General features: G+C 43.1%; 1 protein-coding gene across 2 annotated transcripts in view; it reads left to right on the top strand.

The window, feature by feature from the left end:
- Positions 1-17,350, top strand: part of LOC137282167 (uncharacterized) — a 60,632-nt gene extending 43,282 nt beyond the window's left edge. For both annotated transcript variants that reach the window (XM_067813904.1, XM_067813898.1), the window contains exon 3: positions 13,563-17,350. In XM_067813904.1, the coding sequence (XP_067670005.1) occupies positions 13,581-15,530 (1,950 nt within the window). In that variant the 5' untranslated portion in view covers positions 13,563-13,580 and the 3' untranslated portion in view covers positions 15,531-17,350. The remainder of the gene's footprint in view (positions 1-13,562) is intronic.
- Positions 17,351-17,877: the final 527 nt, after the last annotated feature.

Here is a 17,877-nt window from a genome sequence, read left to right as displayed (position 1 = left end):
CAAACCAACTTAAATATCATGCTTACACTACATCTAAATAACGGACAAGATTACATATTATGTTTCACGTTATAGTTAAACCTGACAAACCAACTTACATAATATGTTTTACTCTATATTTAAGCATGACAAACCAACTTACATGTTACGTTTACTCTAAATTCAAATAGCAAGCCGACGTACATATTATGTTTTATACAATGCACTATATTTAAACACAGTTTACTCTATATTTAAACGCGACGAACAAACATACATATTACGAATACTCTATATTTAAAAAGACTTAGATATAGACACATGGTGTTTATAACATCATTAACTATGTCACCTCCACATCACAACATCTGTAAACAGAACACATATGGCACTACCACCCTTGTTAATCTGACCTCATGTGAAATGCATCATTGAGCTTTGTAGGTAACTAGAATTTACTGGTGTGTCACGTGTTATGTGTTCCGTATATTCCAGGCGTGGATTCCTGATTGTATTTCCGTCACATATGCATTAGTGTTGCTTGTTGTCAAAGTTCATCTGAATAACGCCGGTTAAAATTCGTTACCAGACTGCAGATGGTTTCACCCCGATGCCTCGAGATCGTTACTCTATCAACCACTGGTTTCTTTCGCTGAAAGTCGTATATTTCTTTACATATCGCTGAATTAAAACACACCATAACTATGACAAATATTAGTATCGTTCTTCTTGCCTTTATGATAACAATATTGTTTATTGGCAATTACTAAACGTATTCAGTAAAGTGTGTGAAACCAATTCTCTCATGCCGTCTGTGTCTGACACAGTGTTTCCTATGTCACAGTACTGGGCGATGTGAGCGTATGTCAGACCCAGCGTTTCCTATGTCACAGTACTGGGTAGTGTGATAGTTTGTCAGACACATTGTTTCCTATGTCACAGTATTGGGCGATCTGAGATTATGTCTGAGACAGTGTTTCAGTATGTCTATGTCACAGTAATGGGTGATGTGAGAGCATGTCTGACACAGTGTTTCCTATGTCACAACACTGGGCGATATGGCGGTATGTCTGACACAGTGTTTCCTATGTCACAACACTGGGCGATATGGCGGTATGTCTGATACAGTGTTTCCTATGTCACAACACTGGGCGATATGGCGGTATGTCTGATACAGTGTTTCCTATGTCACAACACTGGGCGATATGGCGGTATGTCTGACACAGTGTTTCCTATGTCACAACACTGGGCGATATGGCGGTATGTCTGATACAGTGTTTCCTATGTCACAACACTGGGCGATATGGCGGCATGTCTGACACAGTGTTTCCTATGTCACAACACTGGGCGATATGGCGGTATGTCTGACACAGTGTTTCCTATGTCACAACACTGGGCGATATGGCGGTATGTCTGACACAGTGTTTCCTATGTCACAACACTGGGCGATATGGCGGTATGTCTGATACAGTGTTTCCTATGTCACAACACTGGGCGATATGGCGGCATGTCTGACACAGTGTTTCCTATGTCACAACACTGGGCGATATGGCGGTATGTCTGACACAGTGTTTCCTATGTCACAACACTGGGCGATATGGCGGTATGTCTGATACAGTGTTTCCTATGTCACAACACTGGGCGATATGGCGGCATGTCTGACACAGTGTTTCCTATGTCACAACACTGGGCGATATGGCGGTATGTCTGACACAGTGTTTCCTATGTCACAGTACTTACCGATGTGAGAGTATGTCAGACACAGCGTTTCCTATGTCACAATACTTGGCGGTGTGTGAGTATGTCTACCACAGTGTTTCCTATGTCACAGTACTTGCCGATGTGAGAGTATGCCTGACACAGTGTTTCCTATGTCACAGTACTGGGTAGTGCGAGAGTATGTCTGACACAGTGTCTCCTATGTCACAGAACTGGGTGGTGTGAGAGTATGTCTGACACAGTGTTTCCTATGTCACAGTACTAGTCGGTGTGACAATATGTCAGACACAATGTTTCATATGTCATAGTACTGGGTGGTGTGAGAGTCTGCCTGACACAGTGGTTCCTATATCACAGTACTAGTCGGTGTGGCAGTATGTCAGACACAATGTTCCGTATGTCACAGTACTTGTCGATGTGGGAGTACGCCTGACACAGTGTCTCCTATGTCACAATACTTGTCGATGTGAGAGTATCCCCGACACAGTGTCTCCTATGTCACAATACTTGTCGATGTGGGAGTACGCCTGACACAGCGTCTCCTATGTCACAATACTTGTCGATGTGAGAGTATCCCCGACACAGTGTCTCCTATGTCACAATACTTGTCGATGTGGGAGTACGCCTGACACAGTGTTTCCTATGTCACAATACTTGTCGATGTGGGAGTACACCTGACACAGTGTCTCCTATTTCACAATACTTGTCGATGTGAGAGTATCCCTGACACAGTGTTTCCTATGTCACAGTACTCGGCGATGTGAGAGTATGCCTGACACAGTGTGTCCTATGTCACAGTACTGGGTGGTGTGAGAGTATACCTGACAAAGTGTTTCCTATGTCACAGTACTACTCAGTGTGGCAGTATGTCAGACACAATGTTCCACATATCATAGTACTGGGCGGTGTGAGGATAAATCACACTTTCCAAATATTAAAGGGGTGTTTTACTTCGTCTCAAATTGGTGCCCTTAAGGTTAAAGTTCGTTTACTAAACACAAGCTTTTAAAATAGTTCCCGTGAAAGTGACATATAAATATTTTATGGACATAGTCAAAGCTGTGTTGAATTATTTACATGCTCACATCAGGTTTCCAAGCGGTATGGCATTCCAGGCTGTTGTGGAGCGTTCTAGGGTTACTTGTGGTGTGCCTTGAGGGCTTCGCTCCACAGACACTGTGTTCAGGTTGAGACAAGAGCTCTTCCACTTGCAGTGCACCTTCTTACTGAAACAATAGCCTACAAGGTTGCCTCAAAGCGGATATTAGTGGGATCTTTGCTTTGTCGAATGTGTGCGAATTGAACCAAGTCGCGAGGTAATCGATATTGTAGCATGAAAAAAATCAGATATCTTCTGGGGTTTTTTTTGTAGCTATTGATCGAGATCAGATTTATTTTTTTATAAACCCACTGTTGCAATGTCGCAATCTGTCCCCACAAAGCATGCAGTTGCAATGGCCCTGTTCAACTCCTTCTGTTGCTAAACAGGTGTCTTCGGGTATTATTGGGTTAAAGATCCCCGAATACTGTTTTCACACTTGCCTTGTCGCTGGTTGTTTACACGAAGGACTGAAAGTAATAAGCTACTCACTGTGGGAAACATAGCGTGTAACCCTAGCTTATCTGGAACTCATACCCGAGTTCCCACAAATCAGTCCAGTGACCTCTCCACACTTTTATGTAGGTTTTGGAAAAAACGCCAATGCCACTGACAACGATACACGCATTTAAAAAGAACTCTAAAGGGTATCCACTGATCTCTTTTACAAATTGTTGATTTTTTTCGAAAACAGATATTTATAAACTAATCGCATTTTTCGAAAATGGAAAGAAAAAGGACACTTGTTCACTACCTCATTCATTTCACATTTTACCATTGACGCAATGGGAAATCATTCTCCGTGTACACAGTTTCAAGTATAATTGATTCTATGTTGCATACCAACGTGTACAAAAACTATTTCTTGCACACCAACCTGTACATACACCATATGTTGCATACCAGTCTGTACATACTCCCACCACATGTTGCATACTAACCTGCACAAAATCGTCTCTTACTAACCAACCTGTACATACACCCACCATATGTTTCCTACCAACCTGTACATACGCCCACCATATGTTGCATCCAAACCTGTACATACACCCACCATATCTTGCCTCCCTACCTCTACATACACCCACCATATGTTGCATCCCTACCTGTACATACACACACCATATGTTGCATCCCTACCTGTACATACACACACCATATGTTCCATCCTAACCTGTACATACACACACCATATGTTGCATCCCTACCTGTACATACACCCACCATATGTTGCATCCCTACCTGTACATACACACACCATATGTTGCATCCCTACCTGTACATACACACACCATATGTTCCATCCTAACCTGTACATACACACACCATATGTTGCATCCCTACCTGTACATACACCTACCATATGTTGCATCCCTACCTGTACATACACCCACCATATGTTGCATCCCTACCTGTACATACACACACCATATGTTGCATCCCTACCTGTACATACACACACCATATGTTGCATCCCTACCTGTACATACACATACCATATGTTGCATTCCTACCTGTACATACACCCACCATATGTTGCATCCCTACCTGTACATACACACACCATATGTTGCATCCCTACCTGTACATACACATACCATATGTTGCATTCCAACATGTACATACACCCACCATATGTTGCATCCCTACCTGTACATACACACACCATATGTTGCATCCCTACCTGTACATACACATACCATATGTTGCATCCCAACCTGACATACACACACCATATGTTGCATCCCAACCTGTACATACACCCACCATATGTTGCATCCCAGCCTGACATACACCCACCATATGTTGATCCCTACCTGTACATGCATCCACCACATGTTGCATCCCTACCTGTACACACACCATAACCTGTACATGCATCCACCATATGTTGTATACCAACCTGGACATATATGCACCATATGTTACATACTAACATGGACATACACCCACCATATATTGCATACGAACCTGGACAACATATGTTGCATACGAACCTGGACATATACCATATGTTGCATACCAGCCTGTACATACACATACCATATGTTGCATCCAAACCTGTACATACACCCACCATATGTTGCATCCATTCCTGTACATACACCCACCATATGTTGATCCCTACCTGTACATGCATCCACCACATGTTGCATCCCTACCTGTACACACACCATAACCTGTACATGCATCCACCATATGTTGTATACCAACCTGGACATATATGCACCATATGTTACATACTAACATGTACATACACCCACATACGAACCTGGACAACATATGTTGCATACGAACCTGGACATATACCATATGTTGCATACCAGCCTGTACATTCACCACATGTTGCATACCAACCTGCACATGCACTATATGTTGCATAATAACCTGTACATGCACCACCATATGTTGCATACCAACCTGTACACGCATCATATGTTGCATCCCTACCTGTACATCCACCTTATATTGAATTTCAACCTGGGCACCATTCTCTTCCCACATGTGGTATCAGCTATTCCACTATGAACTGTACAACCCTGAATAGGCCCCTATCCCCAAAAGGGCCCCAGTACTATTAACGTAAGGGAGATAACTCTCATTGCCCTTGTTCTAGGAGTTGAGAGCACATGGCCACTGTCTCGCCATGTTGGCTGAGTAAGCCCATTTTGAGCTACAAATAAACCCACAAACCTCTGTGATAGTTGTCCTTCCTACCACCACATGGTGTCAGAAGTGGTTCAAGGCTCATCATGGCAAGTTTTCAGATCACACCTCCTGAATCTTTTGACTTTTCTAACCCAGAATGTTGGACTCGTTGGATCAGAAGATTTGAGAGATACCGGGTCACTTCCAGACTATCTACTAAGGACTCCACCACTCAGGTGAATCAGTTATTGTATCTAATGGGTCCTGAAGCAGATGATATTCTCCCTACATTCTCTCTCAATGAGGATCAAGAAAATGACTATGATACTGTAAAGCAGAAATTTGATGACTATTTCTCAGTTCGAAGAAATGTGATATTTGAGAGGGCAAAATTCAATCAGCGATGCCAAAGACAGGGAGAACCTGTAGATTCCTTCATTACTGATCTGTATTCTCTTGCTGAAAATTGCAATTATGGCTCTCTTCATGATGAGATGATTCGAGACAGAATAGTTGTTGGAATTTGTGATGTGAGACTGTCAGAAAAACTCCAGCATGATCCTAATCTCACTCTACAGTCGGCTGTTAGTCATGTGCGCCAGTCAGAAACTATTCACAAACAGCAACCAGTTATTCGTGGTACCACAAGTAAGCCTGATGTAACTAACAATTCCAGTGTGGAAGAAGTAGTGTCTCCATCAGCAAAATCCAAGAAATCACAGCACAAGTCAAAATCAAAGAAATCTCGTCCATTCAATGATCACTTCAAACCTAAATCAACATGCAAATATTGTGGAAAAAATTCTCATCCTAGAAGTGAGTGTCCTGCATCTAATTCTACATGTCGCAAATGTGGAAAAGCGGGACATTGGGATGTTGTATGTCGAAGTTCAAAATCGAGACTCTCTGAAGTCCAATCTACTCCCAAGTCTCCTACTACAAGTGAGCCTGAATATGCCTTTATTGGGATGCTTAGCACAAGTTCATCTCATCCATGGACTGTAAACTTGAAGATAAATTCATCTGTCACAGAGGAATTCAAGATTGACACAGGAGCTGATGTGACGGTAATTCCGTATGGTGTCTACACATCTCAGTATCTTCCATGTCTGCAGAAAAGTGACAAGAGACTGTTTGGTCCCTCAAACTCCCGCCTGAGCGTCGTTGGAAAGTTTCGCGCCAAACTGAATAGCATAAGCAGGGATGTCGAAACAGAACAAGATATATATGTGGCCAGAGGTCTCACACACTCTCTACTTGGCAGACCAGCAATCGAAGGACTGCACCTCATCAAACACATTGACAGTGTTACAGGTGACACTTGGAAAGAACTGTTCCCAGAACTTTTCTCTGGATTAGGGAAAATGGAAGGTGAATACACCATCAAACTGAAGGAGAATGCAAAACCTTTTGCAATTTCTACACTTAGACGTGTACCACTTCCTCTCATGGACTGTGTGAAACATGAACTTCAGTCTATGGAAGACAACGGCGTCATATCGAAGGTTGATGTTCCTACTGAGTGGTGTGCCGGCATGGTAGTAGTCCCCAAGTCCTCGGAAAGAGTAAGGATTTGTGTCGATCTCACCAAACTTAATGAATCTGTGAGACGTGAAAATCATCCTCTCCCAGCTGTAGATCACACTCTCAGTTAAGCGGAGCAAGAGTATTCACGAAACTTGACGCTAATTCGGGATTCCATCAACTTCTATTGTCTGAAGAATCCAAACTTCTCACTTGTTTCATTACACCTTTCAGTCGATACTGCTTTAATCGACTCCCATTTGGCATTTCGTCTGCACCTGAACTCTTTCAGAAGAGAATGCAACAAATCTTAGAAGGACTGGATGGTGTCGTTTGTCAAATGGATGACATTCTCACACATGGTCGTGACGACAATGAACACGATCAGCGTGTTGAGAGCAGTCTTATGCAGACTTCGGGATGCAGGTGTAACTCTCAATGCTGAGAAATGTCAGTTTTCCACATCGCAAGTGAAATTTCTCGGACACATCATTGATCAAAATGGTATTCGAGCCGACCCAGACAAAATCAGTGCTATTCTCGACATGGCACAACCACAGAATGTCTCAGATATCCGAAGGTTTCTTGGAATGGTCAACCAACTTGCAAAATTTGTTCCAAATCTTGCCTCCATCACACAGCCTCTCCGTGAACTCCTTGTCAAGGATAGACAATGGATATGGATGGAACCTCAACAAACTGCATTTCAGTCAATTAAATCTCTACTCACATGTGCTCCAGTTCTCGGACATTATGATCCAAATGCAGAGACACTGTTGTCAGCTGATGCATCGTCCTACGGATTGGGTGCTGTAATCTCACAAAGGTGTGACAATGGAACATACACACCAATCGCATATTGCTCTCGCTCGATGACAGAGACAGAAAGGCGTTACGCACAGGTAGAAAAGGAAGCGCTAGCCATTACTTGGGCATGCGAACGTTTCCGTGATTATCTCCTGGGAAAATACTTCCACATCAACACTGACCATAAACCTCTTCTCGCTCTTCTTGGTGACAAGTCTCTTGACCAACTCCCACCAAGAATACAACGATTCAGAATGCGTCTCATGGCATATTCATATGACATTTCTCATGTTCCTGGGAAGCAGTTGTGTTCCGCAGATGCACTCTCCAGAGCTCCTCTTAACTTGGCACTCTCCAGTGTGGAAACTCGTCTTCTAGAGGACACAAACATCTACGTTGACTCAGTATTAGCAAACTTACCTGCATCTGATCAGCGTCTGGATGAAATTCGTCTAAAGTTGCGCCAAGACCCTGTCTGTTCAGTCATCATGAAATACTGTCTTGAGGGATGGCCAATTTATGCATCTCTTCCAAACTGTACAAGATCATACTGGCCGTATCAAGGAGAACTTTCCGTTGTTGAAGGGCTCTTGCTGTTTGGAAAAAGGCTAGTAATTCCATCTTGTATGAGAGCAGAAATGCTTGATATCATTCACTCTACACACCAGGGCATAACCAAGTGTCGTGCTCGTGCAAAGGAATCTGTATGGTGGCCAGGACTTAGTTCTCAGATTGAACAAGTTGTTATGAGTTGTCGTACTTGCTCTCGCTGTCGACCTAACCCTCATGAGCCACTCATCCCATCAGAAACCCCTACTCGTCCATGGAGTAAGGTATCCACTGACCTGTTTGAAATCAATTCAAATCCGTACCTGCTTGTCATAGACTACTATTCAAAGTACATCGAGATAAGTAAACTCACAAGTACAACCTCGGCAAGTGTTATAAACCATCTAAAATCCATCTTCGGAAGACATGGAATCCCTGATATCGTCATCTCTGACAATGGTCCTCAGTACTCGTCATACATCTTCAAGAAGTTCTCTGATGACTACTGTTTCAATCACATCACAAGCAGTCCGAGGTATCCCCAAAGCAATGGTGAAGCTGAAAGAGCTGTTAAAACTATCACGCAAACTCTGAAGAAAGCAACTGATCCATATCTGGCATTGCTCACATACAGAAGCACACCACTGCAATGTGGTTACAGCCCAGCGCAGTTGTTGATGGGACGTAATCTACGCACAACTCTTCCTGTTCATCCATCACAACTTGAACCTCAGCTGCCTTCTTCACAGCAAGTCAGTTCATCTTTCAAGCAGTCTAAACAGCGACAAAAGTCTGACTATGACTCTCGTCACAGAAGTCGCAATCTTCCACCTGTAAATGAGGGAGATAAGGTGTTAGTCCGTGACCCTGAAGCAATTCGGGAAGCCGAAGTATACAAGAAAGCAAACACACCACGTTCTTACTATGTGAAGTCTGGTGACAGTCTCCTGAGAAGAAATCGAAAACATCTTGTCTTGTTGCCACCACAACAGTCAACTGCACATCACGCAGAACTAACTCATTCTCCAGTCTCCACACAGACACAGACACAGTCAAGCAGTGACATGCCTCCAAACTGTACAGTCACCAGATCAGGAAGGGTGTCCATCAAGCCAAACAGACTTGACCTGTAGTGTAGTGTAGTGTAGTGTGTGACAAGCCAAACTAGTGACTTTGCAGTTGAAAGTGGAAGGCGTAAGATAAATATATCCTAGTGTTCTTTTTCAGCTTATGGACGTTTAATTATAGTTGCAACTTAGCATAAAGTTTATTTTGTGTGATTATTGCATACACAGCCAAGTGCACATTAGGTTACTCATTATTTCTGGCTTGTTCACTGATTAAGTGTTCCATTCTTACAAAGGGGGATGTGGTATCAGCTATTCCACTATGAACTGTACAACCCTGAATAGGCCCCTATCCCCAAAAGGGCCCCAGTACTATTAACGTAAGGGAGATAACTCTCATTGCCCTTGTTCTAGGAGTTGAGAGCACATGGCCACTGTCTCGCCATGTTGGCTGAGTAAGCCCATTTTGAGCTACAAATAAACCCACAAACCTCTGTGATAGTTGTCCTTCCTACCACCACACCACAGATGTTACTCCTGTCATATCTTCATACGTAACCTCTGTTCTAATACGGCCCTTTCATGGTGCAAGTGTTCAAGACTCGCGATTGGAGGCGTTCAGATTTAGTTGTGCAATCAGAGACGTTGTTTCAAGAGTGATCATTCTCAAGATTGGTAATTTCCGAATGCATCGGGAAAACTTGCCACTACCAGTTTTTGTTTCTACAAACATATCATAGCGATTGATCCCCACACTCTCTATTGCCAGTTTCTGATTTTCAGTTAAACATGAAACACCGAATCTTTCCTTCGCACGTTGATGAACCAACTCTATGAGGGCCGCCATATTGGAGCCAACTCTACTTAACGCGTGTTCAGATTGGATAGTAACAAGGGAGATAATTCCTGCTGCGAGTTTTTGCCGCAAGGGGATTTCTCGATGTGCGGGATTAGAACAGAGGTTACGTAGGAAGACATGACAGGAGTAGCCTCTGTGGGAAGAGAATGCCTGGACATATATGCACCATATATTACATACCAGCATGTACATACACCCACCATATATTGCATACCAACCTGTACAAACACCATATGTTGCATAATAACCTGTACATGCATCCACTATAGGTTGTATATCAACCTGGGCATACACCGTATGTTGCATACCTACCTGGACATATGCCGTATGTTGCATACCAACCTGGACATATACCGTATGTTGCATACCAACCTGGACATATACCGTATGTTGCATACCAACCTGGACATATACCGTATGTTGCATACCAACCTGGACATACACCGTATGTTGCATACCAACCTGGGCATACACCGTATGTTGCATACCAACCTGGGCATACACCGTATGTTGCATACCTACCTGGACATATACCGTATGTTGCATACCAACCTGGACATATACCGTATGTTGCATACCAACCTGGACATATACCGTATGTTGCATACCAAACTGGGCATACACCGTATGTTACATACCAACCTGGACATATACCGTATGTTGCATACCAACCTGGACATATACCGTATGTTGCATACCAACCTGGACATATACCGTATGTTGCATACCAACCTGGGCATACACCGTATGTTACATACCAACCTGGACATATACCGTATGTTGCATATCAACCTGGGCATACACCGTATGTTGCATACCTACCTGGACATATACCGTATGTTGCATGTCAACCTGGGCATACACCGTATGTTACATACCAACCTGGACAAATACCGTATGTTGCATACCAACCTGGACATATACCATATGTTGCATACCAACCTGGGCATACACCGTATGTTGCATACCTACCTGGACATATACCGTATGTTGCATACCAACCTGGACATACACCGTATGTTACATACCAACCTGGACACATACCGTATGTTGCATACCAACCTGGGCATACACCGTATGTTACATACCAACCTGGACATATACCGTATGTTGCATACCAACCTGGGCATATACCGTATGTTGCATACCAACCTGGACATATACCGTATGTTGCATACCAACCTGGACATATACCGTATGTTGCATACCAACCTGGGCATACACCGTATGTTGCATACCAACCTGGACATACACCATATGTTGCATACCAACCTGGGCATACACCGTATGTTACATACCAACCTGGGCATACACCGTATGTTACATACCAACCTGGGCATACACCGTATGTTGCATACCAACCTGGGCATATGCCGTATGTTACATACCAACCTGGGCATACACCGTATGTTGCATACCAACCTGGGCATACACCGTATGTTACATACCAACCTGGACATATACCGTATGTTGCATACCAACCTGGGCATACACCGTATGTTACATACCTACCTGGACATATACCGTATGTTGCATACCAACCTGGACATATACCGTATGTTGCATACCAACCTGGACATATACCGTATGTTGCATACCAACCTGAGCATACACTGTATGTTGCATACCAACCTGGACATATACCGTATGTTGCATACCAACCTGGGCATACACCGTATGTTACATACCAACCTGGACATATACCGTATGTTGCATATCAACCTGGGCATACACCGTATGTTGCATACCTACCTGGACATATACCGTATGTTGCATGTCAACCTGGGCATACACCGTATGTTACATACCAACCTGGACAAATACCGTATGTTGCATACCAACCTGGACATATACCATATGTTGCATACCAACCTGGGCATACACCGTATGTTGCATACCTACCTGGACATATACCGTATGTTGCATACCAACCTGGACATACACCGTATGTTACATACCAACCTGGACATATACCGTATGTTGCATACCAACCTGGGCATACACCGTATGTTACATACCAACCTGGACATATACCGTATGTTGCATACCAACCTGGGCATATACCGTATGTTGCATACCAACCTGGACATATACCGTATGTTGCATACCAACCTGGACATATACCGTATGTTGCATACCAACCTGGGCATACACCGTATGTTGCATACCAACCTGGACATACACCATATGTTGCATACCAACCTGGGCATACACCGTATGTTACATACCAACCTGGGCATACACCGTATGTTACATACCAACCTGGGCATACACCGTATGTTGCATACCAACCTGGGCATACACCGTATGTTACATACCAACCTGGGCATACACCGTATGTTGCATACCAACCTGGGCATACACCGTATGTTACATACCAACCTGGACATATACCGTATGTTGCATACCAACCTGGGCATACACCGTATGTTACATACCTACCTGGACATATACCGTATGTTGCATATCAACCTGGGCATATATGCAACAGATATTACACACCACCATGTACATACATCCACCATACATTGCATACCGACCAGGACAAACATCATACGTTGCATACCAACCTGGACATATATACATCTTATATTACATACCAGCATGTACATACGCCCACCATATGTTGCATACCTGTCTGTACATTCACCATATGTTGCATACCATGCTGTTCATGCACCACATATGTTGCATATGAACCTGGGCATACACCGTATGTTACATACCAACCTGGACATATACCGTATGTTGCATACCAACCTGGGCATATACCGTATGTTCAACATTCACCATATGTTGCATACCATGCTGTTCATGCACCACATATGTTGCATATGAACCTGGACATACATCCCGCTATACATTAGATACCAACCTGCACATACATACACCATATATTGCATACCAACATCTACATACACCCACCACATGTTGCATATCAACCTTTACATGCACCCACCATATGTTGCATAGCAACCTGTACGAACACCCACCATATACTGCATACCAACATATAGATGCACTATTTGTTGCATACCATTCTGTACATACACCCACCATGTGGCATACCAACTTGCACATACATACACGATGTTTTGCATGCCAACCTCTACATACACCCACCACATGTTGCTTACCAACTTCTTCATACAACACATGTCGCACTTTAAGTAGCGCAATACACATGGACATACATCCGAGCACAAATATATATGTCAAAATGCAGGTGTACAACTTCCACATGCTCCATGGGTTTTCATGGACTAAATCAACAAAGTTATATACAAGTGTATGTACGTGTATGTTGCAGGTGCTTCCAAGCCAGACGATGTTGCTGCAGCTCCTGCCCCTGTGCTCCCTTCTTTGTGCGCTGCCCTGCACCTGGGCCACGTGCCTCTTCCCCAAGTTCCTCCAGAGGGAAGAGCCTTGGGCGGCAGACTATGGAGAGGGAACCTTTGTTGCTTACGTCAAAGGAACATACATGCAAATTAATCAAATCAAAGGCGGAAGTGGCAGCGCGTATGCTAGAAGATGCATACAGAAAACTTCCAATGACAAGTATTTGGTGACACACGAAGAGAAACAAAAGGAAAACCGTTTTGTTTGTATGCAGTTTCTTCGGAGAAGTGCCAACATTGTTCAGCTGAAAGTATCTCGTAACTCAAATCGACGCTCCATTGACTTGTGTCAAGATCGTTTAATGGCCTTAGATCACTGGCCTATCGTGCAGTTAAGTCAAACACCCGACCAGCGCATTACGTGCCCCTTTGTCGGCGGCTACAATGTGCAGATGCAATTCCCAAATCACACTATAGTATGCGCTGACCATCTGCTCTTGTTAAGGATTGAAAGTGAATGTGAAAAGGGAGAAGGGATATTGTTTGATTTCCGGGACGAGCAATGTATCCCACCTTCACTACCCCGAGATATCAAGCAAAGAGCATATTGCATTGCTCACTGGGAAGAAAATGGCCAGACATTTGTTATTCTTCAACATGCCACTGTTCATAAACAAATGTGGTGCCTCCGCATCAGTGATGCTCTGGGAGATATGAAAGGAGCCTACCTAATGTTGGACCTTGTTTGTCATCCCAACGAATCGGATGAAGAAACGCTGAACTATTACTACATCAGCATAGAAAAACAAGTTCACTCCAGTATCTGTGCTGATGCTGTGGATGGATGTTCTTTAATCAAGGATTTCTGTGACACAGATTTCAGGCAGCACTGCTCAAAAACCTGTCGTGATTGTGAGTATGAAAGTGAAATTGGCTTGTGTACTTTCCCCGAACATATGAGAGGCAAATGGATCGACGCTAAAGGGAACAAAGAAAATGAAATCAACATCTACGATTATTCTATGAATATTAACGACATAGGCAGATTTCAGTGTTTGGAGATGCAGAGTGATTATTACCAAGATCGACGAGTCCTTCTTGAGTTGTTTGATAATGGGTGTTACCCACGCTACGCCTGTGTTGAACTGGAGAAGATAGCTCTTCCGGTTATGAAGTACCGCTTGGGTAGCAGACTCGACTGGCCTCTGATACCAACACCAGATCAGAAGAAACTTATCTGTGATGATGAAGTATTCAAGTCCAGGCCTAACAGACTGCGTGACAACAATTTGAAACCTCCAAGGTTACTCATACGAAAAGAAAAAATGCATTATGTAAGTTGCGGACTCCCATCGTCGTTGCAATATGGGCTTTCCTTCCGCGAGGAGGGAGAAGACTGTGGTGGTTGTCTCTTCTACAGCCCTGTTCACGAAGATGATAGCATCACTGTTCAGCCTGTTAACTGCTCCACACCTAACCTCCCCATCGACTACAAGTGTCTGGCGTCGTTCCAGTTCGGTAATGATACCCATGCAGTTGTCGCCAAAAGTAGAGACACATACCTTTGTTGGGTGTTCACGGACGACAGTAAAATCAAGGTTCTCACAGCAGGAGATTGCTTCTCCTATGAATTAATGCAGACCGCCAAACTTCAGGGTTATTTTACTATCACCGAGGAAAACCTGTGTCAGAATATCATGCGCGTGTTGAGGACAACTACTACTACCACCCAGAAAACAACGCAGATAACATCTACTCTAGGTAGAATCGAGTACACTGTAATACCCCCAGAGGAAGCAGACTTTGGGGTGGAACAGGAACCTATCATTACTCCAAGCTCATCAGTAGGTAATGGTGCCCATCTCAGCACACCACCAATGTCATACCAGCTGTTGCTCATGTCCTGTCTTGTGGTTAGACTGAGATCCATACTGAGCTGAGTATTCCCTTTGCTGTGTGGTGACCAGCTGAGATGCACTAATGAGTGCTCCTGTTTCACTTGAACATAAGAAACTTCACTAATTCAATCTGCATGTAAGGAGGAGTCACATGGACGATATCATCCACTGACTGAATACATGTGATAAAATTACTCTGGTGTGGAAGTCCTTACTACAAACACAACTGAACCTGACCACGATTGACCAGATGCTGGCCGGGACCCGAACCTGCCTGAACCAGTGTAATGTAGCTCACTAGGAGGTCGTTGTTACTCATATTTGCTATTGTATATCATGGGAAAATGGTGAGACGATATGTGAGCGGTCCTACAGGCAGTGTGATTGAAGGACGGTGGGACTGGTGCATTGTTTATATGTGTAGACATGTCGCGGATGTTGCCGGAGTGTTGCCCAGGCGGGACTTTTTTCAACTATCGGAGGTTCCATGGTCCTAATTAAACCCATGTATAAGTCGATTTATTCAGGGTCCTCTTTCAGAAAGTATTTTTTTAGAATTTTTCGCTGGGTGGCTTCTGAATCCGTCGTACTTTGTATGGATTCTGCATGTTTGTTTCTATCCATTTAACTGATGCCATGTATATATCGCTAATGAGTATTTGTTCACATCTGAATACACATTAATAGTTTATAGGACAGTTTCCGTTTCATGTGTTATGATATTGTCTGGTCTAAAGTTAAACTGTATTATCTTTTGACGCCTCGGACATCGTCCTACGGGAACGTTTATGTGTACAATATGTCGCGTACATGATATCTTTGTGAAGACGTCAACTTGATTCATTGACAATAAGTATTAAATCCCGTCAGAACGCAGTATGTGTGTGTTGATGAGTGTGTGTGCCCATACGTGAGAGAAAGAGAGCTCGAATGAGTGAGATAGATAGAATAAGAACGAGAGATTGTATATATGTGTTTGCGCTTGTGCCTGTGTATGTGCGTGTGTGCGTGCGTACCTGCGTATGTGCGTGCGTACCTGCGAGCGCGTGTGCTTGGCGCTATGCCGTCAATGAGGGGTGTATTTTACAAGCGCAGTGTTTGTTGTACTCGGCCAGGGTCTGAATATCTTGGCCTGCATACATGCATGGTTGGACATGTCCCGTACTGCCCTAAGCCACTAACTTTACTGCCGTACGTAGAAGTAGTTCACCTTTCATTTGCCACATTCAGCCATCTACTGCCTAAAGTCTATAGTCTAGATATGAGATTGCCATTGTATTCAATTACTGGTGAAATTGTTAGATGTCTTGTGTACGAGTAAAATGTTAGGAGATGAACAAGAAGACTTTGAACGGTCATATCGCCGTGTAATACTGAACAATGCTAACCCGTTAAATCTTGCAAAATCAACACAAGTGCTTTCTTTTGAATGGGATTTAAAATGCTTCTTTTTAATTCTGCGTGAAGCCTGGGTCATGTTTGAGAGGACTCTTATACTGATTATTGTTCCTATCATGTCGACTGTTTACTTTGTGCAATGATGACACAGAGTCATATATATGTTTAAAACCAAACATTTCATTTTATAAGTTGTGCTTTTTAATATTTATTATTATGTGTCTCTCCAACGTTGTCTCACCCTAGTCTAGTTGTCTTGTTTTGTGATAGATGTAAGATTTTCTTCTTCTATGCACGAGGTACCACACCGTTCACTTTGTGAAAAGACGAGCAGGACTGTTGTCAATGACATTGATGTGGTGAGATTTCCTTACATACTCAGTCACTCTCAGAATGTTGCTTGCTAGCTCTGAGTCCTCTGGACCTGTGGGTCATTGTCGTCAGTCACAGCCAATGCTGTAGGCTGTGTCGGCAGTTACACTAAATGCTTTAACATATGTTGGCAGTAACAGTAAATGCTCTAACATATGTTGGCAGTTACAGTAAATGCTCTAACATATGTTGGCAGTTACAGTAAATGCTCTAACGTATGTCTTCAGTTACAGTAAATGCTCTAACATATGTTGGCAGTTACAGTAAATGCTCTATCATATGTTGGCAGTTACAGTAAATGCTCTAACATATGTTGGCAGTTACAGTAAATGCTCCAACATTTGTCGGCAGTTACAGTAAATGCTCCAACATTTGTCGGCAGTTACAGTAAATGTTTAAACATATGTCGGCAGTTACAGTAAATGTTTTAACATATGTCGGCAGTTACAGTAAATGTTTTAACGTATGTCGGCAGTTACAGTAAATGTTTTAACGTATGTCGGCAGTTACAGTAAAAGTTTTAACATATGTCGGCAGTTACAGTAAATGTTTAAACATATGTCGGCAGTTACAGTAAATGTTTTAACGTATGTCGGCAGTTACAGTAAATGTTTAAACA

Source organism: Haliotis asinina, chromosome 1 (genome assembly GCF_037392515.1).
Source record: "Haliotis asinina isolate JCU_RB_2024 chromosome 1, JCU_Hal_asi_v2, whole genome shotgun sequence".
In the NCBI taxonomy this organism is placed as follows: Eukaryota; Metazoa; Mollusca; class Gastropoda; order Lepetellida; family Haliotidae; genus Haliotis; species Haliotis asinina.
Note: the sequence above shows the minus strand (reverse complement) of the source record. Positions and strands in the feature narration are given on the sequence as shown.